Raw genomic sequence first — 25,925 nt, forward strand, 5'->3', positions numbered from 1 at the left:
TGCAATATTGCCACGGCGATCCTCTCTCTCGGCCATCTCGTTCATCCCTATGTGAGCGACCCAGGGCAGGTAGGACCTATCTGCCGTGAAGTCAATGAATGTACAGCTGAGCTCCGTGACAGTCACCCAGACCGTATTGTGTTCTTTGCGACATTGCCACTGCTTGATCAGTCGGCCGCCTGCATTGCGGAGATCTGATGCGCGTTTGAAGAGCTGCATGCTGATGGCGTCGTTATCTTTACCAGCTACGCCGGGAGATATCTAGGTCATCCCGAGTTTCGTGATGTATGGGCCGAATTGGATCGCCAGCAGGCTGTAATTCTAGTTCATCCAGGGTTTGAGGGCATGGCCCCAATCGAAGAGCCACGTCTGTTGGCAGCCCCGGTGTTGGACTGACCCATGAGACAACCCGGACCACAATTCATCTGATTACCATCAATATTATTCGCGACTATGCCCGATGCAAGATTATCTTATCTCATACGGGCGGCACGCTGCCCTATATAATCAATCGGGCCGCGGTGCTGTGTAGTCGGCTGCGCATCGGGGACAAGACGGAGGAAGAGTTCATCGAAGAAGCCCGGGGCTTCTATATCGACGTCCTTTTAGTTATTATGAGCCCTAGCTCCGACTCCTCAAGGAAATTGTCAAACCAGGTCATATGTTATTTGGTAGTGACTATCCCTGGGAGCATGCCGATGTCATGCAGGTTCAGCTCGCGGCTACGGATGCGGCTTTTGCTCACGAGACGCGTGAGGCTGGATTGAACTTGTTCCCCCGGTTGAAACAGCAAGGCATCTTGACTGACGGACAGACGGACTGATCGATGGAGCCCGAATGTGCTGATAGCCAAGCTGTGGTTCTTAGCTAGTGTTCCTCTCTGATAGCCTCATGTAGCTGAATTGATCACTTATTCACGTCCCCAACAAAGATATGTAACTATATGGAAATATAGTATACATTTAGACCAATAAATATCTAACTCTTTATCCGTCGGCTAGCCAGCGGGGATCCTGAATTCAACACTCTTTTAGAGGGGAAGCCAGGGGTTGACGCGAGTAGCGAGTCCAGCCTATTCTGATTGGCTGGACTCAGTGCATAAGTAAATAATGCATTCATATTTTTCTGCGAAGGGCCTGAGCTCGCTGAGGTAACTATGTACTACTAGGTACCTATTATTATTATTATTATTATTGGCACCAACAACGACAGACTTGGGCGGAAAGATCAAGAAATCCAATCCCTTTTATCACAACCCCTTGTCGCCACCTAGGCCCTAGACTTCCAGCCATCATCTGGCACAACTCCCAGGCGAAGTTGTTGGACCAGTCTTTGGCCTTTCATCTCAACGTGATTAGCATCCCTGCTGTGACATCGATTTTTTCCACGATTTCCCGAGATCAAGAGTGGTCACTGCGCGGGTGCTTCGGGGGCCACCGCTTCGTGTTTCCCCCACTGCTGCTGGGCTGCCTCCTTGATAATGGTGTAGTAACTACTGATGACCTCTCCGGCAATACATACCAGAGTGTGTCGGGCAAGGATGTTATCCTTGTAAATGGCTCAATTTTGGTAGCCCCGCCACGACCAGAGAAAAAGGCACTGCAAATGAAGGTGGCGCTTGAGGAGATGGCATGATCGTGACTGGCGTATGACTGCATGGTGAAGTTGCAGTTGAATCATGACGAGAGGGCAAAGATACTGAGTGGGCCTACTTCCTGAATGGGAGCTATAACTGGGCGCCCAGCTCGTCGATTTGGGTGAGCGAGGTCAGGAAGTGAGAGGTCGAAGCCCAGCCTTTCAGGGCTATGCAGTCCTTTAGGAACCGGTTCTCCTGAGGGAGTATAGAATTTATCGTACTTGGCGATGTGGGTGGAAAGGATGGTGGCTGTCCATTCCCGGTCGTCAAGTTCATTATGTCCGGGTAAAAACCCGTCTCTGAATCAGAGAGAGAAATATCGACTCCGGGCTGGTGTAAGTCGACTGACTCGAGATCCTTTGAGGGGAAAGGAGAGGGAATCACCTAGCTCGTTAAAGGGGTGCACAGCCTGGTCCAGCGCTGTTCTGGAGAGGGTTCATGGTGAATAGGGTTCGGTGAGCGATGGGTCCGACACTCGCTATAAGAACTGGGGTAGGAGGAGTCCTTTGTGGTGGGGTGGGGGGCTTACTCCAGAGTAGGCAATATGAAAGATATCCCTGAGAATGGGAAGGGGACGAGGCATCCATGTCCCGAAATTAGATCTCTGTCTCCATATGGAGGACTCTGTACTTTATCTGTCAATGTTTGCATGTGAGCTCTATTTTCAGATCGCCGCCAATGCTTTTCATAACTGATTTAGAGCAGTCTCTGTCGCCCTCCCTGCATGGTCACTTCGACACTAGAGCTACAAGGATCATTTGTCCCGCGCTTGGCTAGAGAACATTGTGTCAACGCGTCTCTCTTCCAGGGTCAAGCCACCAACAGATTAATCCTACTCGGTAGGGGAAAGTTTCGGAAGAACTCCGCTTTCATCCATCATGATTTGTTTTGAGCCTTGCTAACAGAAATGCCCTGGAAACTTGAATCGTCGACTGATTGACATTAGTTTGATCTAGACGTACTTGAGGCGGAACTCCACCATGCCAGCATCATCCAGCTTCGAGAACCTTGGCTGTATAAGGTCTAGGAAGATATTATATAAACCTTTGGGAGCTGATGTTCCGACCGGCACGCCCATGATGTATTTTGTGCAGACCTTTAGCGGTGCACTTTTTATCGCGGTGGCTCAGAATGTTTTTCAAACCCGTCGCAAAGAAGAACTGATCGAAACCATGCCCGATGTTGACCCCAACGTGGTGGTGAGCACGGGGGCAACCAGTTTGCAGAAATTCGTCAGTGCTCAGGATCTCCCTCGAATTCTCAGTGCGTATGACGCAGAACTGACCCGAGCGTTCTTGGTTGCCACTAAAATGGCCGCTCTAACTCTCATCGGCTCTCTTGCAGTACAGTGGAGGACTACCAAGTCCAGCAAGTCCGAGGCCACCAAGCATAATATGGCGATTAATGAAAACGTTGACACGGAAGGGACCGCGGCGGCCATGGGCGATGCTCCATAGTGACCGACTATGCCAAACCTGCTTGCCTGTCACTTGCTTTCTGTTACCGTGGGCATGATCCTTTTTGCCTGCTGCGTTCCTTTCTCCTTGCGTCAGGCTGTCCTTCTGTTGAGAACTTCTATCTGTTTGGACTTCTCAGGTGGTTTGATTACAGCCCTAGCTAGCCCTGTCGCTCTTCGTGATACAGGCTGGGGTCAACCTTTTTTGGGGTTCTTTATTGCTTTTCCCTGTACTACATAATGTGTTATTTTCTCTGGACAGCTCCTTTGATATCCATCACTTCTGGGCCGTGGTGATTACTGTCTGTCTGCTAGTTTCTCTTGTACCTCCACTTCTGTGCCATCATCTGGAAGCTTTGAGTCAATGGTATTTCTGTTCACCCAATAGCCGCCCCGATGTCTAATCCCACGAAACAATAGGGCATTTCTGAGATGCGTGAACGCTTTACAAACTCTGATTATAAAGGAAGAACTATCTATACGGTAGCAAGAGTAATACTGCGTTCGCGTAGCCCCTTCTAGCGGTACTGATACAGAAACAAGGTGCAGATCTGAATCGAGGAAAACACCGAATTTTGACTGAACATGTTACTGGCACGCAGGAAAGCGCCTGATCAAATGGTCACTTTTTCTTCAGCCTCACTCCTCACTTACAGTCACTTTCCCGATCCTACCCAACTCTCTTCTTATGCCCTAATGGGGCATGCTACTGCTGATTCAACTATCCCACAACTTTGAACAGGAAATTATACCCAGGGGCCACCTGTTCACCCCATTCCACCATCCCAGGCTTCAGGTGCAGGTCGTAGTTGTACCGGCCATGCGCCAATCGGAGCAGTCCCGAGGTAATCCTCTGCCGCTGGAGCTCTTGGTGGAAACGTTCAGCCGAGTCGAACCGGGCAACTTCGTTTTGACATCCATGATTAAGGAACATGGGGACCCGGTAGTTGCCGGCCATCAGTTGGGCAGTTGGGCAAATCCATGCTTGCCGCTCCTTACTTGATGATCCCTCGACGATCAAGTCTCCCACCCGTTTGTGCTGCCGCCCCTCTGCCCCGGGCCTCCCCCCATGCAGCACGAGTGAAAGTCCATACTCTTTGACCTGTCATCTCAGACTTGCCCGCGCAAGTGAGAGACTTGTTGGTCTGCAGGATGTCTGGATAATCTAGCAATGAGGTATCTGAAGTCAAATAAGGCCCGGGAGCAGTTCGCTTGTGAGCGATATTAGTTATTACACATGCCACATCTCTTCTGATTTGAGAAAAGGTCGACGGTTCGCATTAACTGCACGCCAATCCAAGCAACTAATTAAATCCTCTCTCACTTTTGTGTCCGTCTTGGTTTGAGCGACATCTATCTAATCCCCCATCCTCCTATCCACCACCACTGGGAGCGAAGCCCGCAATTGCAGAGTGTCGGGCATCGACCACCACTTTGCCGCAACGAGCTATGAGGCCGTTCGTCCCTATGGAACATAGTCAAGGCGAGCGCGCGCCTGTCGCATGCGGTTATTACTCTGCTTGCCAATTTCGGCACTTGTTCTTAGTCCACTTCCTTATGCCACAGTTTCCAGTGCTCTGCCGAAGGCTTAAACGGAGATATGGATATATAACACTCGGGGACAATGCGAACACTGCATTTTGCGGTGGGAGGACTGCCAATTCTTAGGCACTGGACAGGAAGAGACCTTGAATGCAGAGATGGGGTCTCCAGTTGAACAGTCTATATCAGGTGGGCACTACTGGGCTTTGGGCACGTTGGAGCTTCTAGTTGACGATAGTATCTCGTGTGTCCAGCTCACTCACTATCGGCGTCAACAACGGAACGCACGACTGAGACTGGTTCGGTGGTGATAGTGTCATGACGAGGAATGGTTGCATCTTCCGAAAGAACGAGAGCACGTCTTTGTCTCTCATTTATTCTTCTAGCATCTGGCATACGAATGAATCAAGGCCAATCTCAATACGAGAAACGGGTCTTGATCTACTACATATGCCTTGGATGCACTAAATGTAGTACATACGTCCACAATACATTGTACTGACTGCATCTGCATGGAGGATACCTGACCCATCCCAGATTAGGCTACGTAGATGTTGCATTAGCTGCAACTGAGGACTTCGACCCAGTTACTCGTGGGGCTGCAAGTTAGCACCACAGCCAATGTTAATCGCCTCGCCCGTTCCGCGACTCCAATCCTGGGACTCCATCAGCGGAGCTCCCCTGTGGCCGTGACCGGTCGGGCCCCAGCACGGCGCCCTCATTCTCACTCCGGAGCTTATGGGCTCGTACAAACAGATTAAGGACGGTAGCTAGCCCGGCAAACGCCACATACTAATAGCACACACGACATAACATTAGCATAATTGCACTGAGACCGTGCTATATTGCGGTGACTTACCATGACCCACACCGTTCGCAACGACTCAAAGTACGTCTTCCTAACCAAGGCCTCTTGATCTGCATTTAGTCCAAGGGTGCTAATCTCCTCCACGCTCGAAGCGGCAAGGTCGCCATTAAATGCGCGAGCTAAAGTTGAGTTTGAGCTCAGCTGTCTTGCTAACCCCTCGTTCTTCGCGTTCATCTCGTTTTGAAACACCACACCCCCGACAACAACTGAAATTGCCGTTGAGAGAGATCGCACAAACCCCATTGTCGCAGTGACGGCCGCCGTATCCCGAACACTGGTCGCAGCCTGAGCAGCAAGAATCGGCGCTTCAATGTTCATGCCCACACCGATTCCGACCAGGATCTGGAAGATGATGAGTTTGGTTATGTTGGCTTCAAACTCGAGACTAACTAGCAGACCGGAGCCGAGTACCAAAAAGCCCTGGGCAATGTACATCACTGGGAGATATTTCCCAGTTTGCTGCATGAAGATCCCCGCTGCGGCCGCGGCTAAGGAACATGAGACAATTAGCGGCAGGAGGTAGAGGCCTGATGTTAGCGCGCTTGCGGCCAGGACGGACTGCGCATACAAGGGCAGGTAATATGCCTGTCCAATGAAGACGTATGAATTGCACGCGAAGACAACGTAAGGCGCTATCTTGGTCGGCGACGTGAACAGCCAAACCGGGATAATGGGGTTCCTGGCGATCTTCCATTCGTTCAGCATAAACAGGGCCATCAATGCTGTTCCGAACACCAACAGACAGATGACTGTTGCAGAGGACCAGGAGTAGACGACGTCACCAAAGTCAAGTGCGAGGAGGACCATCAGAGCGCCGCCTACAATCAAAAGGCTGCCTGTCCAGTCGATGACCTTTAGACCGGCGGCGATGGGTGTTTGAGGACTCGGGACTTTCATGAAGAAGAGTAAGGCCAGAAAGGAGACCGCTCCGACCGGTACTATACGGTCGAGGGAGTAAGCTCAGAGCCATCAGGCTTAGATGGAATGCCTCACAGTTAATCCAAAAACAATATCTCCAGCTAAGCCTCGACGTAAAAACGCCGCCGAGAACAGGCCCTATGGCACTGCCAACCGCCCAAACAAGCGAAGTGATTGCGAGATACAACCCCCGATCTCGCAGTGAAAACATATCGCTGACCACAATGTTGACCATGATTCCCATTCCGGAGCCGCCCAATCCCTGAATCGCCCGTCCCGCAATCAGGGCATCCATATGCGGTGCAAGGGCGCAGACAAGACTGCCGACAAGAAAAAAGGCGACTGCCATGAGCATAATGGGTTTTCGGCCCCAGATGTCGGAGACCGAGCCCCATACTGGCGTAATGGCTGCGTAGGCTAGGGTATAAGCACTCCCCACCCAAATATAGCCGGCGGCGGTCTTGAACGTGCCAACTATGGCGGGAATCGCAGGAGTAACGATGGTTAAGTCAAGTGCGGAGAGGAGCACGGACAGACAAAGCGACATCATGGTCCAGGCAATGGTGGCGGTGGGGAGACGAGAAGGCTGCGCGGATGAAGATGGTACGGGCGTGGGAGTGGCATTGTCAACACTGCTGCCTGGGGCGTCGGTGCGGGAATTAGACGCTGAGGAAACTCTAGCAAGTCCCAGAGCCTTGGACATTGTCAGAAAAAAGTCAAGCGGAGAGTTTATGTCGAGATGGAAGGATCAAGGAGAGAGGGGGAAAGCGGATGGAGGAGAGGACGTCTTAAAAGAGGGAACAACCCCCCGGCCCTATCATCTGACCCGGCTTTGTTTACAATGAGAGCTGTGTTAATTACGGCAGAGTTGGATAAGTATGTGCACACTTCACTGATCCAAAAACAACATAGTCAATCTCCAGGCTAGTTCAGACTCTCTCATTCGTCAATATCACGAATTACATGCGATTCGCACTAAAACTGAATACAAATTCCGACTTTCACAAGGCCAAAAGCATCTAATCAACAGCAGCTTAAACAAAAATCTAGTCCTTCATTCGCTGCATGATCTTCGTGTCTCTGTTGCCAGCCATCTCGTAGCCCACCACAGCCCTAGCCCGGTCTTCTTCATCGAAGGCCTGAGCTGCCGTGAAGTCTATCTCAGCTGGCTGGATCAGTTTTGAACGGTAGTAGAACTAGGGAGATTTGAGCGGCAAAAACTGCATATTTGCAACCTACTTACTTTATATCCGAAGTAGTCCAGGAAAAAAACAATGGGGCAGCGATGTATGTGGAGAACCAGGACCTGGCAAATCCCTTCTCGCCGAAGGGAAAGCACGCCAGGTAGAACTCACAGCCTGCAATGGACCAGATTAAAACCAGCGCGAAGTGCTGCGCGTAGGGTGCCGCACGGGCCTGATAACGTAGAGACTGGATGTCGATGCCCTGCGCTGCGAGGCCACGTCGGAATTGAATGTGCGAGATGAAGATACTGGACCACTGAAACAGGGTCGAGACTGATACCTGAACAATATTAGCCAAAGGAGAAACCGACATGACGGAAAGGCAGGGTCATACCAGCGACGAAAACCAGCTGTATACCACAACACCTGTGTCATTACAGTTCAAATAGCCCAAACCTCCTCCGAGAGCGATACTGATGACCAACGGCACATACGGCTGGCCAGCAGAATTTTTACGCCCAAACCCAGGATGGGGGACCTTCATGTCCGACAATGCTGTCAGACTGCGGCTGGCAATGTAGGCACTGGTGGTCGCACAGCTGATCACCGTTAAGAAAACAGAGCCATTTATGAAGTGCGCCAACCACATTACACTCGCAAGCTCGAAGGCAATGACGAAGGGGCTTCGAAGCGAGCCGCTACCATTGATCAGATTCTCGTCATTTTAGGGCACGCACACCCCCAAATCAGCCAAATATTGACAACGAAGAAGGCGAACATGCGCCAAAAGACCGGATGCACTGTCTTCTTGGTAGTCCGGCGGGAATCGCGGGCTTCGCCTGCAATGACAGCGATATATTTACCGCCGCCAAAGCTGAACAAGGCCTGCACGAAGGCCTTGGAGATCCCATTGATGCCATTGTTGAGGGCACCAGGATTTCGCCAGTACCAAAACTCAATCGCACCATGCGTGGCCGGAATGCTACCAGAGGTCATGATGAGCATAAAAAAAGATCATGACAACAATGGCTAGACACTTAACAAACGACATGACATACTCGACGTGACCGTAGATCCGAACACCGAACGAATTCGCCAAGGCGATAATGATCAGGAAGACGGTGATGTACGCCGCAAGGGGAACGACCTGAGTCTGCGGCCAAAGCTCAAGCACGGAAACTGCCGCGGTGATATCGGCGGGAATACAGACCACCCACTGTCATGGTCAGTCGTCTTGACCTCTGCTCGTACAGAAGTTGCTTACAGAAGAAGTTTCCCACTGCAAACCCAAACGCAGGTTCCACGTACTCGATGCATTGTCGAATAATTTCGCCATGGACAGGCTTGTACGTTGTCATTTCTCCAACCGAGATGTACTGCAGGTACACGACCATTCTGCTACGGAGTTGGTTGACGTGCTGTACGTTCAGCAACTGGTTTCTGATCCTGACATACACGGGGATAATATATGCAATGGCGATACCACCCGGCCCAGCTACAGAACTTGGTTAGGCTCGTAGATAGTCGACTGGGCATTGGAGAGAATCATCTCACCATACTTGAGAGCCGTGCCTGTACCTACCCATCTGGAAGACGTATGAAACTGAGTGCTCTGGCGCAACATTAGGATGGTGAAACATACAGCCCAGACCCGATGCCTGCCCCAAAGGTCATCATCATGATTTGACCACGGCCCAGCGATCGATGATAGCCAACATCTTCGTTGGCTCCCAAGTGCTCCGTAGCTCCCTTGGCGAAATCATCATTATACTCAAGATCAGGGGTGATATTCACGTTGCGCGTGTGCGCAGTCAGTTTCTTGGTTATCATCATTGCTGGTCTCTCGTTTCGTGTCGAGGTAATAAAGAAGTCATGTGCATCGCTTGCCACATCTTATGTCTATCCTAGATAGGCCTCTAGACGTATTATTGGTCGTAACACGCCTCTAGCTAATCGTTCATGGCGTGAAGATATATACTACAAGATAAGACTGGAATGAGACCTGAGGTGTAATGCACGGCACCGACAGCCAGTCGGATGGGTCCGGAATCCCAATCCCGGCTTCTCCTCACCTGGCTGTGTGAGGCCAAGAAGAGCAAGAGTGGGGTGTTGAACGATATTAGGTCAGTCACAACGGCATCGAAAGATATAAGAAGCAATACTCATTTGGTGGCAACAGGAAACTTCAAACAACATAATCCTGACCTTCGAGCCCTGATCATCAACCACCATGTCTAGCAGCAAAAATGTGGTCTTTGACATCATCGGCACTCTGGTGTCGTATGACGTGTTATTCGACGCGATTGACGAGCAAATGGGCGACCGACTTCGAGCGCAGGGCATCAAACCCACTCTGCTGGGCTACACCTGGATCGAAGTCGCAGAGCGGGAATACACCTATCTTAGCATGAGCGGCCAGTACAAACCCTTTGCGACCTGCTTTGAGCTGTTGTTCTGGCGCATGCTTCACATGGCAGGCATCTCCGAGCCCCGAAGCTTTGCCACAAAGAAAGACCTCGAGTACATCATGGAAAGATATGCCAAACTTGGCTTGCGACCAGGCGCAGCAGAGTGCATCACCAAGCTTCGCGACGCCGGGTTCACGGTTTGGGCCTTGACGGCTGGGGACCTGGCGGGAGTGGGGGGCTACTTCGCGAACGCTGGTTTGGAATGGCCTGCAGAGAATCTACTGTCCTGCGATACCCAGGGGATAGGAAAACCCGATCTGCGGGCGTATCACCCGCTTCTCGAGCAACTGTCCCAGAATGGAAAACCATGGTTCGCTGCCGGTCATATGTGGGATGTTTCGGCGGCTCGCTGTGCGGGGTGAGCGTTGCAGCATCACATCCCGGGTCTAAACGCTGCTGACACGCAATGCTAGGTTCAAAGCCGCTTATTGCGTCATTTGGGAGAAGGAGCCGATCACTGAACTGTTCGGTGAAATGGATGTCATGGCAGAGATGCTTCCCGAGATGGCTGATAAGATCATTGCAGCAGCACAGTAATTTGACGATGCTGGTGAATTCAAGATAGCAAGGATTGGTGGGTCAGTCGCGTTGGAGACGCTGCATGTTTCGGCGAATGAAGGATATGTAGAAGCCATGCAGGAGACTACAGATAAGATTAGCAAGCCCTTATCATCTATACCTGGCGTGATTCTCAGTAGAGCCACAATCATTCCAGCGTACTTCTTCGAGTGTCACATTAGCAATTAAAGACAGGATGATCTGCATAGACTTAGCCTGGTTCGGTCATTTGGCCATGGTATAGCCTCGGCCAACTCCTCGGTGGTCTCTTAACGGTATATCTTGCTAGTTAAGGTCTTCTCTACTGGTGTACTGTCTTCGTACCTCACTTGTTGACAGTATGCTCAGCAAAGGCATTTTCCATTGCCTTGGAGGTTAGTGGAACCAGGATCATGTAGCAATGAGCACATACCTGTCCAACACAGCAGTCCGATTTTGTCAAATTCCAGCGAGCAAAGCAAGAGAATATTTATATCGAATTGTATGTGGGCACAGGCTTCAAGCTTCTGTCCAGGCATGGCTGTAGAGTCGGAGTGACCATAACGTTCTACTCTGGAGATTATTGGAAGGCGGGGATGATCTCCATTCCCCGGGCAGGCATAAATAAAATCAGTCTAATCCTTTTTGGGTACTATCCTCCGCGGGACCTCCGCGGTGCAGCTTGCGCTGGTATCTATAAAACCAGACAACAACCTGTGCTGGATGTTCTCTTAAAGCATGCCATTACAGATAACATCTAGCCATGCCTTCTATCAGTAAGGTCGGTTGTGTTGCATGATGGCCGTGAATCCTACTGACATAACCCCATCCAGGCAATTATCATCGGCGCGGGCCCGGCTGGCCTTGCTGCTGCACTGCAACTGCATCGAAAGAACAACATTGATATTACAGTCTACGAGCTAAGGCACGAGCCCACTACCGTTGGTGGAGCCATAGGGATATTTGCCAATGGCTTGCGTCTACTGCATCGCTTGGGTCTACATGACGCTCTTCTTGCCCGCGGCTCTTCCGTCGGCAAGATTCATCTGCAATCGCTACACCAGGGCAGTATTGGTAGCACGGATATTTCAGCCTGGGCGGCTGAGAAAACTGGCTTCGGATACTTACGCATCCTCCGTCGAGATCTGCAGGACGTATTGTTCGACGCCATCCACGAGGAGCAGATCCTGGTTCATTTCAGCAAATGGTTGACCTCCATCAAGGAGGATAAGTCAAGCGTGACTGTAACCTTCTCCGACGGCTCGACTGACTCAGCTGACGTGGTGATTGGATGTGATGGCATACATTCCAGCGTGAGACGGCTGCATGTGGATCCATCTATCAAGCCCGAATATTCTGGCATCGCGGGAAGCAGCTCGATCATCTCGACGGCTGGGCTACCGGATATGCTCAAAACGGCAGCCAACGTCATTCCCACAACCGCAGGGTTCATGTCGACGTTTCCATGCAGTGCGTCCGGGGACCAGCTCTACTGGATGCTGTCTCGGGAGACGCCCATCCCACACTCCGAGTCGGGCAACGAGCGGGACGGATGGGAGGAGCGACGTCAACAAGAGATGGATATGTTGAAAAACGCCATCAGAGAAGTGTCCAAGTCAGCTCGAGGTGAATGGCGAGAGATCCTGACGAAGCTCCTGGATCGCATGGAATTCATCGGATTCTACCCGGTCTTCCGACTGCCGCTGGACGGAAAATGGTATACCTCTCGGACCATCCTGCTTGGAGATGCAGCACATGCAATGCAGCCTCACGCAAGTCAAGGAGTCTCGATGGCTATGGAGGATGTCTTTCTGCTCTCGCGGGTGCTGCAAAAGCAAGAATGGGGCTTGGAGGATGCGTTTGCTAGATACGAAAGTATTCGACGGCCGCGCATCAACGAGATTTATCAACTGGCGGCCAAGAATGGCCAGAGTCGCAAGGCCATGGGCCCTTGGGCGTTGTGGGTGAGAGAAAACGTGATGTGGGCTGGTTTGGGCCTGTATCGTATTCTGGGGTTAGAGTCGTGGGGCCTGGGCCAGACGCACCTCGTTTACGACATTGACGAGGTGGAGCTATGAGAGGGGGGGTTGACTTGTTGAGTAGTGTTGGTTTCCGGTATCGCATGGGTATTAGCGGGTTGTGGCTTTCTCTGTACACCTCTTCTTATTGGAGTTCGTTGAGGAGAGGGGTTGTAGATGGGCCAGTGATTTAAGCATATCGTATAGGAGCCATTTTCGGGGGTCGATGTTGGTTTTGTAGTTACCTAGTAGGTGGTAGATAATGTAGTTCTTCCAAGGGGAGAGGACGGAAAACACCGTGGCCATGGAAACGTCCAGCCCGCCCTTTCCGGCCCATTAGGTAAAACAGTTACAGTATGAAACTATGAATTGACAGTCGTAAAGTCTCGGGGTTTGTGGGCCGCAGGATGTCAAGTCAAGTCGAGAATGTCACGGTCCGCAGGTAACGAGGGAAGGAGGCCCTTGGCTGACTGCTCAGGGATGACGAGAGGAGGAAGACAAAGATGATGACACTGTACATGCATACACACAGACAGGGTTCGGAGTGAGAAGGAGAGTCCGACAGGGAAGAAGGGCGTTGAGTTTCCTGCAGTGAGTGGAATCCACCTGTCTCTGATCACGAACTTCGTCCCGAGTCCGTTCCTGGAGCTCCCCGAGCTGCTGCTGTTGTTCCTGTTGTTAGATAACGTGTTGTCGGTTGTTGCTCCCCGCTGTTTAGACCAGCCAACCTGTCAATCACTCGATAGCAAGAACCAGGAATAAGCACCATGAAAATTGGATGTGTTTATTTTTTTTCTTCCATTCTCCGGCTCCATTCTCTCCCTCCCTACTAAGGAGGATCCTATAAATATCGAGCTGCACGATCATCCAATGGTCAGTTGCGGAAGCCCCTGCTCTGGGCTCCTTTTTTTTGGTGCATCCGGGCGGCTCTGATAATAGTAGCCATGATTATCCCCCAATCTAGCCTGCACTGTCTGAGACAAATCTCTAACCTTAGTAACAAATGGCCGTGCGGTGACGATTCTTCAGCTGTGCCATCCCACTAGGTCGATCTCCTCCTTCCTTTTGATTACCACGGAGTATGAGAGGGGGAGGGGGGAGGGGAAAGGCAACTCGAAGTGAGTGGTCCATCCAGTCCATTTAGGGTGAGTGGTGCTGCTGTTGTTAGTTATTGCTTCGGCCGGGCTGGAATTTCTTCTGTTCAATTTCCATTGATTTCCACTTACCGATGACTAGTAGCTGATGGGATATTGGCAATCAATCAGTCCATACCATATATACTCTCTACTACGCCGGATCTCGTTTTTCTCACCCGTGGGATTCATTACTACATACTCGACTCAACCAACCACAATTGAAGGTCCCTTCCGTGACCGTACTCGGGCCCGAGAAGGTGAGTTAACCAGTACTTATCAGTGATTACATACAAAGACACGATTTATTACCCGTCAGCCTCATTTTGAATGGTCGACCGCCTTCCAGATCCAATGCCTTTGCAATTCAACACTTGAATTCAACTTGTCACCACGGCAGGCATCTTTCCCTCTCCCTCTTCCCCCTCCTCTCTCTCCCTCTAATTTACTACTTGCTTTCCTCTCTCCTCTTGTTTCTCTCCCTCTTCACTCTCCAAACTTTCACTCTCCTCCCCTACTCTTTCTTCTACCTTGTCAATATAATGGTCTTTTCCTCCTCCACTACCTTTTTATCTCATACATAGGGGGAGGGGACATTGACCAATCCAATCCAATCTCTTAAACCCCCCTCCCCAATCTTGTTCTTCGCCATCTTACACCTTGGAACTACAGAAATTTAGTTAGTTCGCGGCCCTACTGCTGCCTGGGGTTTTTGTTCCGTTCCGGGTTCCGCCAGGGCTCGTCAGCGCCCTCGCATTGATTTCCGTTGCCCATCCGTTCATTCCTCGCCTGCAACTCGTCCAGGGGATCGACTTTCGATTCCCACTTTTTCCCTTTGGAAATCATGGCACAACAACAACAGAATGACAATGTGATGCGAAGGTACGTGCGGCAATCGCACTTAATCTATCTGATCAACCTTACTTTCCTTTTTCCCCCCTCCCTCCCTCCCCCTCCCTCCTCCGCCCGAAACGGGTGGTGCCTGGAGATCCCCCGGGATCCGCCCATGTCCCCATCCTGTTTCGTCGGCCACGATGGAAGAAAACAATTGATGCACCATGACATTGCTGTTCGCCTAGGTACTAACTGTCAGATTAGAAAGTTGGTAATTATTGGGGATGGTGCTTGTGGGAAAACCAGTTTGCTCAGTGTCTTTACTCTGGGTTATTTTCCAACGGTATGTTTACCCCCCTCAACCGCCAAACCTTCAAAGGAATGATGTCACTGACTGATTTGTCTCATGCAGCATTATGTATGTATTGTCCCCCGATCGCTCTCGTCTATCATCTGCACCAACATCATCTGACTGGCCCATTGCTATAGGTGCCAACGGTATTCGAAAACTACGTAACGGATTGCCGCGTGGACGGTCGGTCGGTTCAATTGGCTCTGTGGGATACTGCTGGACAGGAAGACTACGAACGACTACGTCCGCTGGCCTACTCGAAGGCGCATGTGATTCTGATCGGCTTTTCCGTGGATACCCCTGATTCGTTGGAGAACGTCAAACACAAGGTTCGTTAGCCTTGTCTTTCCTTGCTGCCCGGTAGCATTCCACTGACGGGGATTCATTCACAGTGGATCGAAGAAGCGAACGAGCGATGTCCCGGCGTCCCTATTATCCTGGTCGGTTTGAAGAAAGATCTGCGCGAGGATCCCCTAGCGGTGGAGGAGATGCGGAAGAAGTCGCTCAAGTTCGTCACGTCCAAAGAAGGGAGCGATATCGGCACCCAGATCGGCGCCCGCAAGTACTTAGAATGCTCCTCGCTGACGGGGGAGGGAGTGGATGACGTGTTTGAGGCTGCCACGCGGGCCGCTTTGCTGACCTTCGACAAGCGGAAGAGCTCATGTTGCATTGTTCTATGATATCGAACCGACGATGGCCGGCCGGGAAGACTGACGAATCTCTCTCGTTTACGCGATTTGTATGTTTGAAGATGATTGGGGCGGTAGGAGGTTCTTGTTTCAGCGAACATATTGCATGCATGCCAGCTCCCGCTGCCCGCACGACCGAGATTGATTCTTCGCCATTTGTGTTATTGCATTTGTTGAGCCATTTTCATCCACGTTCGGAGAGCCACGAGCATGGCAATGTGCATATCTGCTGCGATCGGTTTGTGATATTGGAGGGACAGCGGAGGGAGGTTCTGAAAAAAAGTGTGGGCAGATCTGAAAGGAGACGAGAAGGTGGTTTGTGTGAGCTGCGAGTCTCGATTACCTTGCATTTCCGGCGTTTGGGTGGGCTTTTTGTTTCGTTTTCTTATGTTGTTGTAGCAGTCTTGATCTCTTGTTCATCATACCCTTGGAGTCGACGTGACATTACTTTCCTTGACGGGTGTACTCCGAGTCTCATTCCTTTGATTGCCTTTGCCTCTCTAGCGTTGAGCTTTTCGGATCTTGATGCAAAAGTAATTCTGAGTAGTTCCGTGGATGGTTGCTGCAATTAGTACCACGTATACGTGGAGGAGGTACAATTCCAGAAACCAGCTTACAGAGTCGAAACTAGATGTAGAAAGGGGAAGTAGGGAGTCGTTCTGTCGGTGCAGCCGAGGCATATTAGATCATTGATTCCCAGATTCATTTCTCAATCTCATATTGTTGAACAAAGTTGGCATAGTCTTACAGTATTGTGAACAAAAAAAGGGAACCTCCCAAGAAGGAAAACATCTGATCTGATGACTGGACGCAGGTAGTATTCCAGGCATACGAGCGGGGAACCGCTCGAGGCATAGTTCAATAGAGAAAAGTTGGATAGAAGGTCATTAGGCATGCTTGGAGAGTGAAAGAAAGCTAGAAAGGTGGAAGAAGTAGGTCGATGGCCGCTTAAGTGTCAAGGTCCTCGGAACATCAGGCCCTTAGTGTGGGCTCCATCGATGCGTTACCGTACTAATCAAACAGATAAACGAACGAACAGTATAATGGTCATGAAGGATGTTGCTGGAAGCAGTCAAGAGGGTATCTAATATTATCGTTTTGGAGTTTCTGTTCTGTCCTTTTCTTTTCACATTAACAATGTATGTATGCTGTGCTGTTTTCTTGTTTGTTTGTTTTTTTTTTCTCGGGTTTATTATAGAGTTCGGCTTAGACAATGTCTAGTTCATCGTCGTCGTCGTCGTCATCATCATCATGATGGGTCGTGGATACCATTTCGAATTTCCCGCCTAGGCTGTCCCTCCCTGCTTCCTTGATGCCGTGGGACGTGATGAAGCGAGTCTTCTTGACTGCACTGCTGCCGAGCGCTCGGTCGCCGCCGCCGTCGTGGGCGCGCTTCAGGGGGCTGAGGTTGACGGCCGCTGCTTTGCGTAGGCTTGCTAGGCCAAGGGTGGTGGCTGCTGAGTCCCTGTCTCCGGCGGCCTTGGTGGACTGGCTCTTCGCGGCGTCGCTGGGACGCGAAGCGGGAACGACGCTCTCGTTGCCCCGCGCGCGCAGGTACTCTGCGCCTACGCCGCTGGTCCGGGTGATGAGCTTCTCGGTGATGTCTTTCTCCCGCTGTCTGTCCGCAAGACGTTTGCGAAATCGTTCTTCCTTGCTGTCCTTGCCACGCCCCATCCGGCCTGCGGCGATGAAAGGGTCGTCGGTGTCGGCGTCGATGAGACTCGCTGCGGACTGGCCGAGGGGATGCTGCTGACGATGGATGTTTCCACCACCCAGGCCTCCTCTGCTAAAAGTCTTAGGCGCAGGCGCGACATAGTACAGGGTCTGTGATCCGGAGTCGTATTGAGCGCCGGTTGGTTTCAGGCCGTTTCGTTGCCCGGGCCGCTTCCCACCGCCATTACCACCACCGGCTGTGAAGTAGCCAGTTCGAGGGCCGGAACGTCCGCCCGGTCCATACATGCCTGGTCCGTTGTTCACGCCCATCCGCCCAGCCTGAGTTTTCCGGACCTGGAGATCCACGTGAAAGTCGCAGAATTCGGTCTTGCGTCCATCAACCCATGCATGACACGTCTTGCCGTCTTTTCTGGTGGCTTTGCAGAATCCTAGGTCTTGCGCATATCCAACTTCCAGGACCGTGTCGTCGGAGGAAGAGATGGCGAGGCTAAATTTGTTGGTGTCAGTCTTGTTTTTGGGAGGGGGCATAATCGTGGGGTTCAAGATGGCGACGAGGATGCCCTCGGAAAGCCGGTAGTATCGTGGAAAGGCAGTCTCGAAGAGGAATAGATCTATGGTCCATTTCAGGTCGGTCAGGGTGATGACCATATATGAGTTGGTGTTGTTGAGGCCGTCGTCAAAGGGGTCGGCGTCCTTCTGAGAGGCGTTCTTGTTCGACTTTATCTGTCTGGGCTCGGACTTGGAAGCTACAATGCCAAAAACCACGTAGTCTGTGTCGATTTCCTCAGGCAGTTCGAAGCTAGGCCCTTTGACGGTTCGAAGGAGATCAGGGATGCGGAGGACCTTCTTGTCTTCGAGTGTGCGGGTGAGGAATGAATGGGGAAGAATTCGGTTCGACATGTGCAAACCAGAGAAGGCCTCGAATTTTGACGAGTCGCCGCCGTTCTCCTCCTGAGACTCATCATTAGTGCTCTGCTGGGAGCTCCCCGGCAAAAAACCATGCGCTTCCGATTCGGACTTGAGGTTTCGTCGGTGCAAGTATGGCCTCGACTCCTTTTGCTCGGCATCGCTGTCTTGATGCCGTACACTAGGGAGAGTCTGGCTCCGCTTCAGGGACGGCTTGAGCTTGCCATATGACCGCAGGACGTCCTCACGACTGAAAGTCTCATTGGGTCTGCTTCGAGTTGGCGATCGTGGGGATTCGATCTTCTTCGCCTCAGCAGCCGTTTTGAATGCCTCCACCTCATTCTTGTCGATCTGAAACGCCGTGCTCCGGTTAGCTCGAATGCGCTCAGCTCGTTCGGCTCGGTCTTTCTGCAATTTTTCCTCGGATCGACTCTCTGCCATGCGCTCGCTGAAGCTCTTCGGACGACCACGTTCGTGATCCGCAGTGACTGTCTGTAAAAGTTTGTTCGAATGCGAAACCCAACCGTCGCGACCGGCCAATGTCCGGGAGCCGGGTGTCGCAGTCGACTGACCAGCTCCTTTCGAACTCGGAGGGCGCTTGAGAGATACATCCCTTGACTTGAGGCCTTTATCAATGCCTAAGATATATCTCCGCGGGGAGACTGGGTCTGCCGAAACCGTCGGCCGTCGTGTCGGGGAGAGCGGAACTTGCACGTCGTCCAGAGAAGCGTCGTGCTGTGTGCTCCGTTCGGCTCGGCTCCTTGATAGATAGGTATGTGACTGTGTCGAGTAGCTCACTGCTGACCCAGGTCTCGCAAGAGCACTATCTTCGTCATGTGGGGCGTGCGCTGGAGTTCCAGACTTTGCACGACTCTTCTGAAGCTGTTTCAGCTTAAGTCGCGCCTCAATGGCCGCTAACTTGAGTTTCAACGTCTCCTCGTCCTCGTCCTCATCTTCGTCATCGTCAATGCCGTCGCTCAGAAGCTGCGCTGCCCTGGATCGCAAATCGGGAGTTGTGGTGGAGCGCTTCAATGGCGACCCTGGGTTTCCTCGGCGACGCTGCAGTTCTTCGAGTCGTTTGCGCCCGCTTGGGCTACTCAAAAGAGCATCCCGTGGTGATTTGGGCGGCCATGAAATATCGACCACTGTGACGCGAATCGAATTAGCACTATTTCCCGTCTTTGTCGCAGAAGAGTTGGTCTTACTACTGGTCATAGCACGCGCCAGCGAATGTGATTAAAGGAACAGTTGATCGAGTGAGCGAAATGGGGGGAATAGTGGGAGTAGGTGGCTAGTGTCCAGCAATTGTTACCCTCTTTGGCGACTGTTTGCCATGTTCAAGAGAATGAAGGGATGCGGGGAAAGACGATCAGAGCAGATGTGACTGTGTCGCGTACGGAGTAGGGAAGTAGAGTTCAACCACAGTCCACCTCCACTGACAACAAAGAGAAGAAAGGGGGCTGCAGTGAGTTGGGATTGAACTAATCGAGGACATGCATAAGATGAAACGCAAGGGAAGGAAGGATCATGGATGGGATGAAGCAATGCCCGATATTCTGCCCTGCAATTCATTCACAGTGAACTTAACCGCCGCGGGCCATTGTGAGCGCTTTTTGACTGGTTAAGCTCGCTGCAGGTGCTGATTGGTTCGCGCGTCGGCGCGTCGGCCGGCGCAAATACGCGTTGAGTGTCCCGAGGAGTTATGGATCGAATTGCTTTAGACTTCATTACCTATTGACTTCATGTTCTTCAATTGCCCCATGTTCAATCAGTTTTTGGTTTCGGCAATGTCACTGCTTGTCGCATCTTAACTCCACCTGCTGCCCTCCAAAAAGCCCTGCTACACTCCTCCCTACCTGCGAAAACACACATTACCCACAATGCCGCGCACTCGATCCGCCGCTCCCTTGAGGGCATCGCCGCAATCTGCTTCAGCCTCCTCTTCAGAATCCGACTTACGACCTCAAAAGCCCTCATCCCCAACGAATCCGAACAAAACCTTCATTCTCCCCTCCACCGCAAGCGCCGACGCCCGCTTCCTTACGCTCCCGAATCCTCAAACAAACGAACCCACCCGCTACTTCTTCTGCCCGAAAGAGGGTGTCTACGAATTTACCTCTATCACTTCCACATCCTCCTCTCCACGAAGCATTCTCTTCGCGCGCCACCTCACGCCCGATGATTCTACTCCTTCTACCTCGTCTTCGCAAAATGATACCATCGAAGCCTCTCCATTCCAACCGCAAGTGGGGACGTCAACCCTATCTCTACTTTCCCAGAACGCATCCATCCACGTTGCCACTCCTCTCGACTTCATCTTCTTCCTTATCCCCCTTCTAATGACAGCTAAAGCCACTCTCTACCAACCCCTCGATGATATCATCGACTCCATTCAGGACGAACTCGCTCCGCATCTACGCTTCGTCCTATACAACGAGACCTTCCGTGATACTGTCCACACGCGCGCAGCTGCGATCTGTGATGCCGTCGAAGCAGGCGATGAGAAGTTGTTCCGGTTCAGCGAAAAGAAGCTGCTGTTGGAGTTGCTGGGCAAAGCTGAGAGGATACTTGCGGCCAATAGCGGCAAGCTGCCACCCAGTCTGGAGGAGAAGTTTGTGAGGAGTGCGTTGGCGATGCCATTGATGGGGCTGAAAAGGGCTACCTCTGCTGTGAAAGTCGAGGTCGTTGTTCCGAACGGCGATGGGGAAAATAAAGAGAACGAGGCTGACGGCGGGAAGAATGCCGAGGGTGCTGAGGATCTTGATCTTGAAAAGACGACAGCTTCTGCCGCTACCGCTACTGCAGAGACAGATGAAATTCTCCCTGAGGGGCCATCTACCCCCGATGGCGTGGCAGAGCTTCTCCGGATATCTACCGCGCTGACCTTCATCAAGGAGTCATACCTGTCGAAATCTATGGGTGCGAAAGTTGATGAGATGCTGGCCGCTCCTGATGCGCCTAAGGATTTCGAGCCCATGCGGGAACATCTTGAGCTTGTTGCGAAGTTGAGGCAGGAAGCGCTGGCAGCACGGTCGCTGGGTGATTTCAGTCGGAAGCGCAGTGCGGAGGATGAGGAGGCAGCAGAGTCGCGGGCAGAGAAGAAGAGACGGCAGGAGGAAGAAGAGAAGAAGAAGAAAGCTGGTGAGTCAAGGGGAGTAAGGGACTTGAAGAAGGTCAACACCACGGGAATGAAGAAGATGAGTGATTTCTTTGGAAGAGCAGCGGCAAAGAAGAAAGCCTGAGTAATCTCAGCCGAGCCTTTGTCTCCCTTGGAGGGAACTTCTTGGATTATGGCATATGTGATCATGGCCCATTTATAGAGAGGTCTGTCTTAGCCACGCGTTCTGGATTCGGTCGTTGGCATCATACTGAATCTGTACTACTTCGGCCTAATACAGGTCACCTTTGGTCGACCAGGAGGTCTAAAACAAGCCCGAGCCAATAATGTATCATGACTTGTAAGATCATTATGCAATTGTATTGCGGTGTCGTAGGCCAGCAACAGTTTCATCCTGTACTTAGGGCTGCCTACCGCTCCGTGATCTGATAGTATCACGCTCGGAATCAGATGGCCGCTTGGTAAGTCATACGATGTAGTCCAGCCAACAATCTCCTGTAACTAGGTTGATTCGATCGCTAATAGAATAAAGCATCTCGGTGGTTTGTCGGTATAGCTTTGCGTGGGAGGCGAAAACCACATGGCTGATTCCTAGTCTTGCATTGAGGTTTCCATTGTATAGATCATACAGTCTTGGCAGCAACCTTTCAAGGTGCACCGATGATATATACAGAGTAAGTGTAATCAAATGTTAATTTGTTAACCGTACATTTTCTTTCGTTCCTGCAATTTGAATAGTATCCTCGCACTTATGTTCCTTGTAAGAGGATTTACTGCATAACTATATAATGGACCTGCATCATGACTAACGATGTTTGCAACCAGGCTCCTACCTCCGCCATGAACGGATCCGTGCAAGTCAGGTCCACTGGGTTGTCTACTTCCTAATACAGAGTTGATCATGACCTCCGACTGTTACTACGAGGAGCCGGGCAAGACAGTGTGCTAGGGAAGTGTTATAAGAACATAGTCGATTGGACATGTTCGACAAATGCAGAGCAAGACTGGCCAGAATGTGCTACGACAGGCTGTAAGGAGAACCTGCTCGACAGGCTGCGTACGGACGCTGCTTCCGATGATGTCTTGGACGTCGAATGCATGGATGCTGCGGGCATTGATGGCTTGACAGGCTGTTGTTGATTGCATGCTGCTGGACGGGAAAGGTTTCCACAGTATATCGATAGGCTTGCACGAAACTATAATCATGTCTGAGAGAAAGTACGTGCGCTGTCGTCATCATCTTGAATCCATCTCGATCTCGGGTTGGATACCACGGCTGTTGTGAACTGGTACTTGGATATATATTCATGTGACATGATCAGCTCACCGCTGACGGGGTTGCCACTCCTGCAGTGCCGTCTTACAGAATAAGCATCCATCCATTGCCTTGCCCGACCGATATGAGATTCGGGGCGGAAAGCAAGTCAGTGCCAAGTATCCCTACACAGTAAGGAGATGTCAACCAACTGAACGTTGTCCAAGCCAGTCCGATTAGCTATTGTTTGCTGGTTTGATTGCATGGATGGGGAGAAGAAGCAGCTGAGGCCGATGATCGGAGCCCCGGGCCAGATCGGGGCCAATGAGGAGCCCCAGATTATGGGCTGGAGTCGGCACTAAACCCCGAAGTGGCTAGACGCCAAAGATGGGCGATCCCCGACTTAGGCAAGTCTGAGTTCTCGCTCTCCTGCCCTTGCCTTAAGGTTACGCTTCCTCTTCCCTCTCCTCTCTTTTTCCCGTTTTTCCATTCTTCGTTGTGAGCCTCGCCTCTCAATCTTACTTTCGTCGGGTTAGGCAGTCATCCGCCGTCAAGATGATGCCCTTGAGACCGTCAAAATGCGCTCTGCGCACTCTGCACTATCAGAGGTACCTCACCTCTGGCAGAAGGACTTTTACCACTGCCGCTGCGTCGCCCCACCGCTTCGTCGCGACGCAGAAAAGAGCCCAGAGCACTGCTGCCGCCACAGCCTCGTACGTGTTTCTCTCCCTCTTTACGACGTCGCATACAGTGTTCTTGTTAGGAGTACATTTGCAATACTGATTCAATCTTCAATTGCGCAGCAACACGAGACCTATTCCCAGTCCTGCTTTCAACCAAGAACCTCACCGCAATGAAGTCTCGCCACTCCAAAACCGCCAGGTTCCCGAGTTGGACGACTCGTATGTAATCCCCACGATTACCCTCCACTGTCATCTGGCGCTGACCGGGTCCTTCTTGCCCACACAGTTTCGTCGGACTCAGCGGTGGTGAGATTTTCCACGAGATGATGCTGCGTCTTGGCGTCAAGCACGTCTGTGAGTCATGTCTTATTTTCCTTTCTCGGTGAAGGTATCAGGATTGACCCACTGTCGACAGTCGGTTACCCCGGAGGTGCCATTCTTCCTGTTTTCGATGCCATCTACAACTCCAAGCACTTCGACTTCATTCTTCCCAAACATGAACAAGGCGCTGGACATATGGCTGAGGGCTATGCCCGTGCCTCCGGCAAGCCCGGTGTCGTCCTCGTTACCTCCGGTCCCGGTGCCACCAATGTTATCACCCCGATGCAGGATGCTCTCTCCGATGGAACTCCCATGGTCGTCTTCTGTGGTCAGGTCCCGACTAGCCTGATTGGTACCGACTCTTTCCAGGAAGCCGATGTGATCGGTATCTCTCGCGCCTGCACCAAGTGGAACGTGATGGTCAAGTCCGTGGCCGAACTCCCCCGCCGTATCCAGGAAGCTTTCGAGATTGCGACCAGTGGCCGCCCTGGACCCGTCCTCGTCGACCTGCCCAAGGATATCACCGCCGGAATTCTTCGCAAGTCTATCCCCATGAACAGCACCCTTCCGGCTCTGCCCAGCGCTGCCAGTATGGCCGCCCGCGAAGTGAGCATGCAGCAGCTCAAGAGCAGCATCGGCCGCGTCGCTCGTCTCGTCAACATGGCCAAGAAGCCTGTTCTGTACGTTGGTCAGGGTCTCCTCGCCCGTCCTGACGGCCCGGAGGTTCTGAAGGAGCTTGCCGACAAGGCCTGCATTCCTGTGACCACCACTCTCCAGGGTCTGGGCGGTTTCGACGAATTGGACCCCAAGGCGCTTCACATGTTGGGTATGCACGGTTCGGCATATGCCAACATGGCCATGCAGGAGGCTGACTTGATCATTGCCATTGGTGCTCGTTTTGATGACCGTGTCACTGGTAACATTTCCAAGTTCGCTCCTCAGGCTAAGCTGGCCGCCGCTGAGAATCGCGGTGGTATCGTTCACTTCGAAATCATGCCCAAGAACATCAACAAGGTTGTCCAGGCCAACGAAGCCGTCGAGGGTGACTGTGCGGAGAACATCCGTCTCCTCCTTCCCCAGATCGAAGCTGTGCCGGAGCGTAAGGAGTGGTTCGAGCAGATCAACGACTGGAAGGCCCGTTTCCCCTTCTCCCTCTATGAGAGAGAGACTGAGGAGGGCCCGATCAAGCCCCAGGCCGTCATCTCGAAGCTCAGTGATCTCACTGCTCACATGAAGGATCGTACTGTTATCACGACTGGTGTCGGTCAGCACCAGATGTGGGCTGCCCAGCACTTCCGCTGGCGCCAGCCTCGTACTATGATCACCTCTGGTGGTCTCGGTACCATGGGCTACGGTCTTCCCGCCGCTATCGGTGCCAAGGTCGCTCGCCCTGACGCTCTAGTTGTCGATATTGACGGTGATGCTTCCTTCAACATGACCCTCACTGAGCTGTCTACTGCCAACCAGTTCAACATCGGTGTCAAGGTTCTCTTGATGAACAACGAGGAGCAGGGTATGGTGACGCAATGGCAGAACCTGTTCTACGAGGACCGCTACTCCCACACTCACCAGAAGAACCCCAACTTCGTTCCTTTGGCTGAGGCTATGGGAGTTGCGGCTCAACGGTGCACCAAGCCCTCCGAGGTTGAGGCTAAGCTCAAGTGGCTAATTGAGCATGACGGCCCTGCTCTTCTGGAGGTGATCACTGACCGCAAGGTCCCTGTTCTCCCCATGGTGCCGGCTGGCTGTGCTCTGCATGAGTTCCTTGTCTACGATGAAGGTATGTCTTAAAGTCTGTTCAGTATGAGTACAATCGCTGATGTCTATGATTCCAGCCAAGGAGAAGGACCGAAAGGCTCTTATGCGCAAGCGGGGTGCCCCTATGTAAGCGACGGAGCTGACGCCGGCGGAGCGTTACGACGATTTCAGTTTTCTAGTTGCAAAAGTGGCCTCGATCCATGATCTGTTGATATCCACGGCGTTTCTGGCGGGTTCTAAAAACGCTCGCGGGTGCCACTCTGCGCCCACCCGACACTGATTCCCCGACTCGGTTTGAGCCGGGAATAGCGAACGACAGTACAGCAGCATCGTTCACTGGGGGTGATCGAGTACATCACGGAGTGGGCATCATGTTCCTCTGGTTGGCTCGTTGAGCGCCGAGCTTTTCTTTTCTTATTTTTCTGGGCATGTTCTCAATCGCATTATGGTTGGCCAGAAAAGTTGCCTTCTCGATTCTAGTGAGTATCTCTTGTATATAATCCTTTCGCTGCTGTAATCTCTTTATGACTTGGAAATACCATGGAGGCATAAAAAACGATCAGATCGCGGTGTGG

At 51.9% G+C, this 25,925-nt stretch overlaps 9 protein-coding genes across 9 annotated transcripts; 6 read left to right on the forward strand and 3 right to left on the reverse strand.

Annotated features, from left to right (window-relative positions):
• The first annotated feature begins 2,366 nt into the window (after positions 1-2,366).
• Positions 2,367-3,241, forward strand: BO97DRAFT_215824 (uncharacterized protein). Its single transcript, XM_025690610.1, has 2 exons — positions 2,367-2,475; positions 2,583-3,241. The coding sequence occupies exon 2, from the start codon at positions 2,617-2,619 to the stop codon at positions 3,091-3,093; it is 477 nt and encodes a 158-aa protein (XP_025554700.1). The 5' UTR covers positions 2,367-2,475; positions 2,583-2,616; the 3' UTR covers positions 3,094-3,241.
• A 1,851-nt stretch (positions 3,242-5,092) lies between these two features.
• Positions 5,093-7,154, reverse strand: BO97DRAFT_384827 (MDR family MFS transporter). Its single transcript, XM_025693439.1, has 3 exons — positions 6,496-7,154; positions 5,494-6,440; positions 5,093-5,426 (listed from the first exon to the last, which is right to left on the reverse strand). The coding sequence occupies exons 1-3, from the start codon at positions 7,121-7,123 to the stop codon at positions 5,259-5,261; spliced, it is 1,743 nt and encodes a 580-aa protein (XP_025554701.1). The 5' UTR covers positions 7,124-7,154; the 3' UTR covers positions 5,093-5,258.
• A 312-nt stretch (positions 7,155-7,466) lies between these two features.
• Positions 7,467-9,561, reverse strand: BO97DRAFT_475902 (uncharacterized protein; the record flags this gene model as incomplete). The annotated part of the gene is made up of 8 exons (XM_025700445.1): positions 9,247-9,561; positions 9,159-9,190; positions 8,869-9,099; positions 8,663-8,783; positions 8,342-8,586; positions 7,999-8,030; positions 7,776-7,944; positions 7,467-7,585 (listed from the first exon to the last, which is right to left on the reverse strand). The coding sequence occupies exons 1-8, from the start codon at positions 9,435-9,437 to the stop codon at positions 7,467-7,469; spliced, it is 1,140 nt and encodes a 379-aa protein (XP_025554702.1). The 5' UTR covers positions 9,438-9,561.
• A 190-nt stretch (positions 9,562-9,751) lies between these two features.
• BO97DRAFT_403525 (HAD-like protein) lies at positions 9,752-10,756 on the forward strand. The gene is made up of 2 exons (XM_025694758.1): positions 9,752-10,430; positions 10,486-10,756. Exons 1-2 carry the CDS (start codon positions 9,835-9,837, stop codon positions 10,607-10,609), a joined length of 720 nt encoding a protein of 239 aa, XP_025554703.1. The 5' UTR covers positions 9,752-9,834; the 3' UTR covers positions 10,610-10,756.
• Positions 10,757-11,372: 616 nt separating this feature from the next.
• BO97DRAFT_440943 (FAD-dependent oxidoreductase) lies at positions 11,373-12,839 on the forward strand (the record flags this gene model as incomplete). The annotated part of the gene is made up of 2 exons (XM_025698124.1): positions 11,373-11,390; positions 11,443-12,839. 2 exons carry the CDS (start codon positions 11,373-11,375, stop codon positions 12,685-12,687), a joined length of 1,263 nt encoding a protein of 420 aa, XP_025554704.1. The 3' UTR covers positions 12,688-12,839.
• A 1,486-nt stretch (positions 12,840-14,325) lies between these two features.
• rho2 (putative Rho GTPase Rho 2) lies at positions 14,326-15,881 on the forward strand. The gene is made up of 5 exons (XM_025690611.1): positions 14,326-14,642; positions 14,859-14,937; positions 15,007-15,012; positions 15,084-15,275; positions 15,339-15,881. Exons 1-5 carry the CDS (start codon positions 14,605-14,607, stop codon positions 15,624-15,626), a joined length of 603 nt encoding a protein of 200 aa, XP_025554705.1. The 5' UTR covers positions 14,326-14,604; the 3' UTR covers positions 15,627-15,881.
• Positions 15,882-16,816: 935 nt separating this feature from the next.
• On the reverse strand, positions 16,817-19,430 carry BO97DRAFT_468452 (Mcm10/DnaG-type zinc finger protein; the record flags this gene model as incomplete). The annotated part of the gene is made up of 2 exons (XM_025699742.1): positions 16,817-19,274; positions 19,359-19,430. The coding sequence occupies 2 exons, from the start codon at positions 19,428-19,430 to the stop codon at positions 16,842-16,844; spliced, it is 2,505 nt and encodes an 834-aa protein (XP_025554706.1). The 3' UTR covers positions 16,817-16,841.
• Positions 19,431-20,095: 665 nt separating this feature from the next.
• On the forward strand, positions 20,096-21,490 carry BO97DRAFT_440946 (uncharacterized protein; the record flags this gene model as incomplete). The annotated part of the gene is made up of 1 exon (XM_025698125.1): positions 20,096-21,490. One exon carries the CDS (start codon positions 20,096-20,098, stop codon positions 21,455-21,457), a length of 1,362 nt encoding a protein of 453 aa, XP_025554707.1. The 3' UTR covers positions 21,458-21,490.
• A 1,261-nt stretch (positions 21,491-22,751) lies between these two features.
• BO97DRAFT_363252 (acetolactate synthase catalytic subunit) lies at positions 22,752-25,908 on the forward strand. Its single transcript, XM_025692490.1, has 5 exons — positions 22,752-23,301; positions 23,392-23,490; positions 23,558-23,625; positions 23,687-25,372; positions 25,428-25,908. Exons 1-5 carry the CDS (start codon positions 23,144-23,146, stop codon positions 25,478-25,480), a joined length of 2,064 nt encoding a protein of 687 aa, XP_025554708.1. The 5' UTR covers positions 22,752-23,143; the 3' UTR covers positions 25,481-25,908.
• The last annotated feature ends 17 nt before the right edge of the window (positions 25,909-25,925 follow it).

This window comes from Aspergillus homomorphus (genome assembly GCF_003184865.1).
Source record: "Aspergillus homomorphus CBS 101889 unplaced genomic scaffold BO97scaffold_5, whole genome shotgun sequence".
Classification (NCBI taxonomy): domain Eukaryota; kingdom Fungi; phylum Ascomycota; class Eurotiomycetes; order Eurotiales; family Aspergillaceae; genus Aspergillus; species Aspergillus homomorphus.

Bases quoted from the DNA above. Each gene is read 5' to 3' on its own strand.
- BO97DRAFT_384827 (XM_025693439.1), bottom strand. From the start codon at position 7,123: ATGTCCAAGGCTCTGGGACTTGCTAGAGTTTCCTCAGCGTCTAATTCC. The intron at 6,441-6,495 runs GTGAGGCATTCC...TCGACCGTATAG, and splicing joins ATATTGTTTTTGGATTAACT to TACCGGTCGGAGCGGTCTCC. The intron at 5,427-5,493 runs GTAAGTCACCGC...GTGTGCTATTAG, and splicing joins TGCGAACGGTGTGGGTCATG to TATGTGGCGTTTGCCGGGCT.
- BO97DRAFT_215824 (XM_025690610.1), top strand. From the start codon at position 2,617: ATGCCAGCATCATCCAGCTTCGAGAACCTTGGCTGTATAAGGTCTAGG.
- BO97DRAFT_403525 (XM_025694758.1), top strand. From the start codon at position 9,835: ATGTCTAGCAGCAAAAATGTGGTCTTTGACATCATCGGCACTCTGGTG. The intron at 10,431-10,485 runs GTGAGCGTTGCA...ACGCAATGCTAG, and splicing joins TCGGCGGCTCGCTGTGCGGG to GTTCAAAGCCGCTTATTGCG.
- BO97DRAFT_363252 (XM_025692490.1), top strand. From the start codon at position 23,144: ATGATGCCCTTGAGACCGTCAAAATGCGCTCTGCGCACTCTGCACTAT. The intron at 23,491-23,557 runs GTATGTAATCCC...TTGCCCACACAG, and splicing joins GTTCCCGAGTTGGACGACTC to TTTCGTCGGACTCAGCGGTG. The intron at 25,373-25,427 runs GTATGTCTTAAA...CTATGATTCCAG, and splicing joins GTTCCTTGTCTACGATGAAG to CCAAGGAGAAGGACCGAAAG.
- rho2 (XM_025690611.1), top strand. From the start codon at position 14,605: ATGGCACAACAACAACAGAATGACAATGTGATGCGAAG. The intron at 14,643-14,858 runs GTACGTGCGGCA...CTGTCAGATTAG, and splicing joins AATGACAATGTGATGCGAAG to AAAGTTGGTAATTATTGGGG. The intron at 15,276-15,338 runs GTTCGTTAGCCT...ATTCATTCACAG, and splicing joins TGGAGAACGTCAAACACAAG to TGGATCGAAGAAGCGAACGA.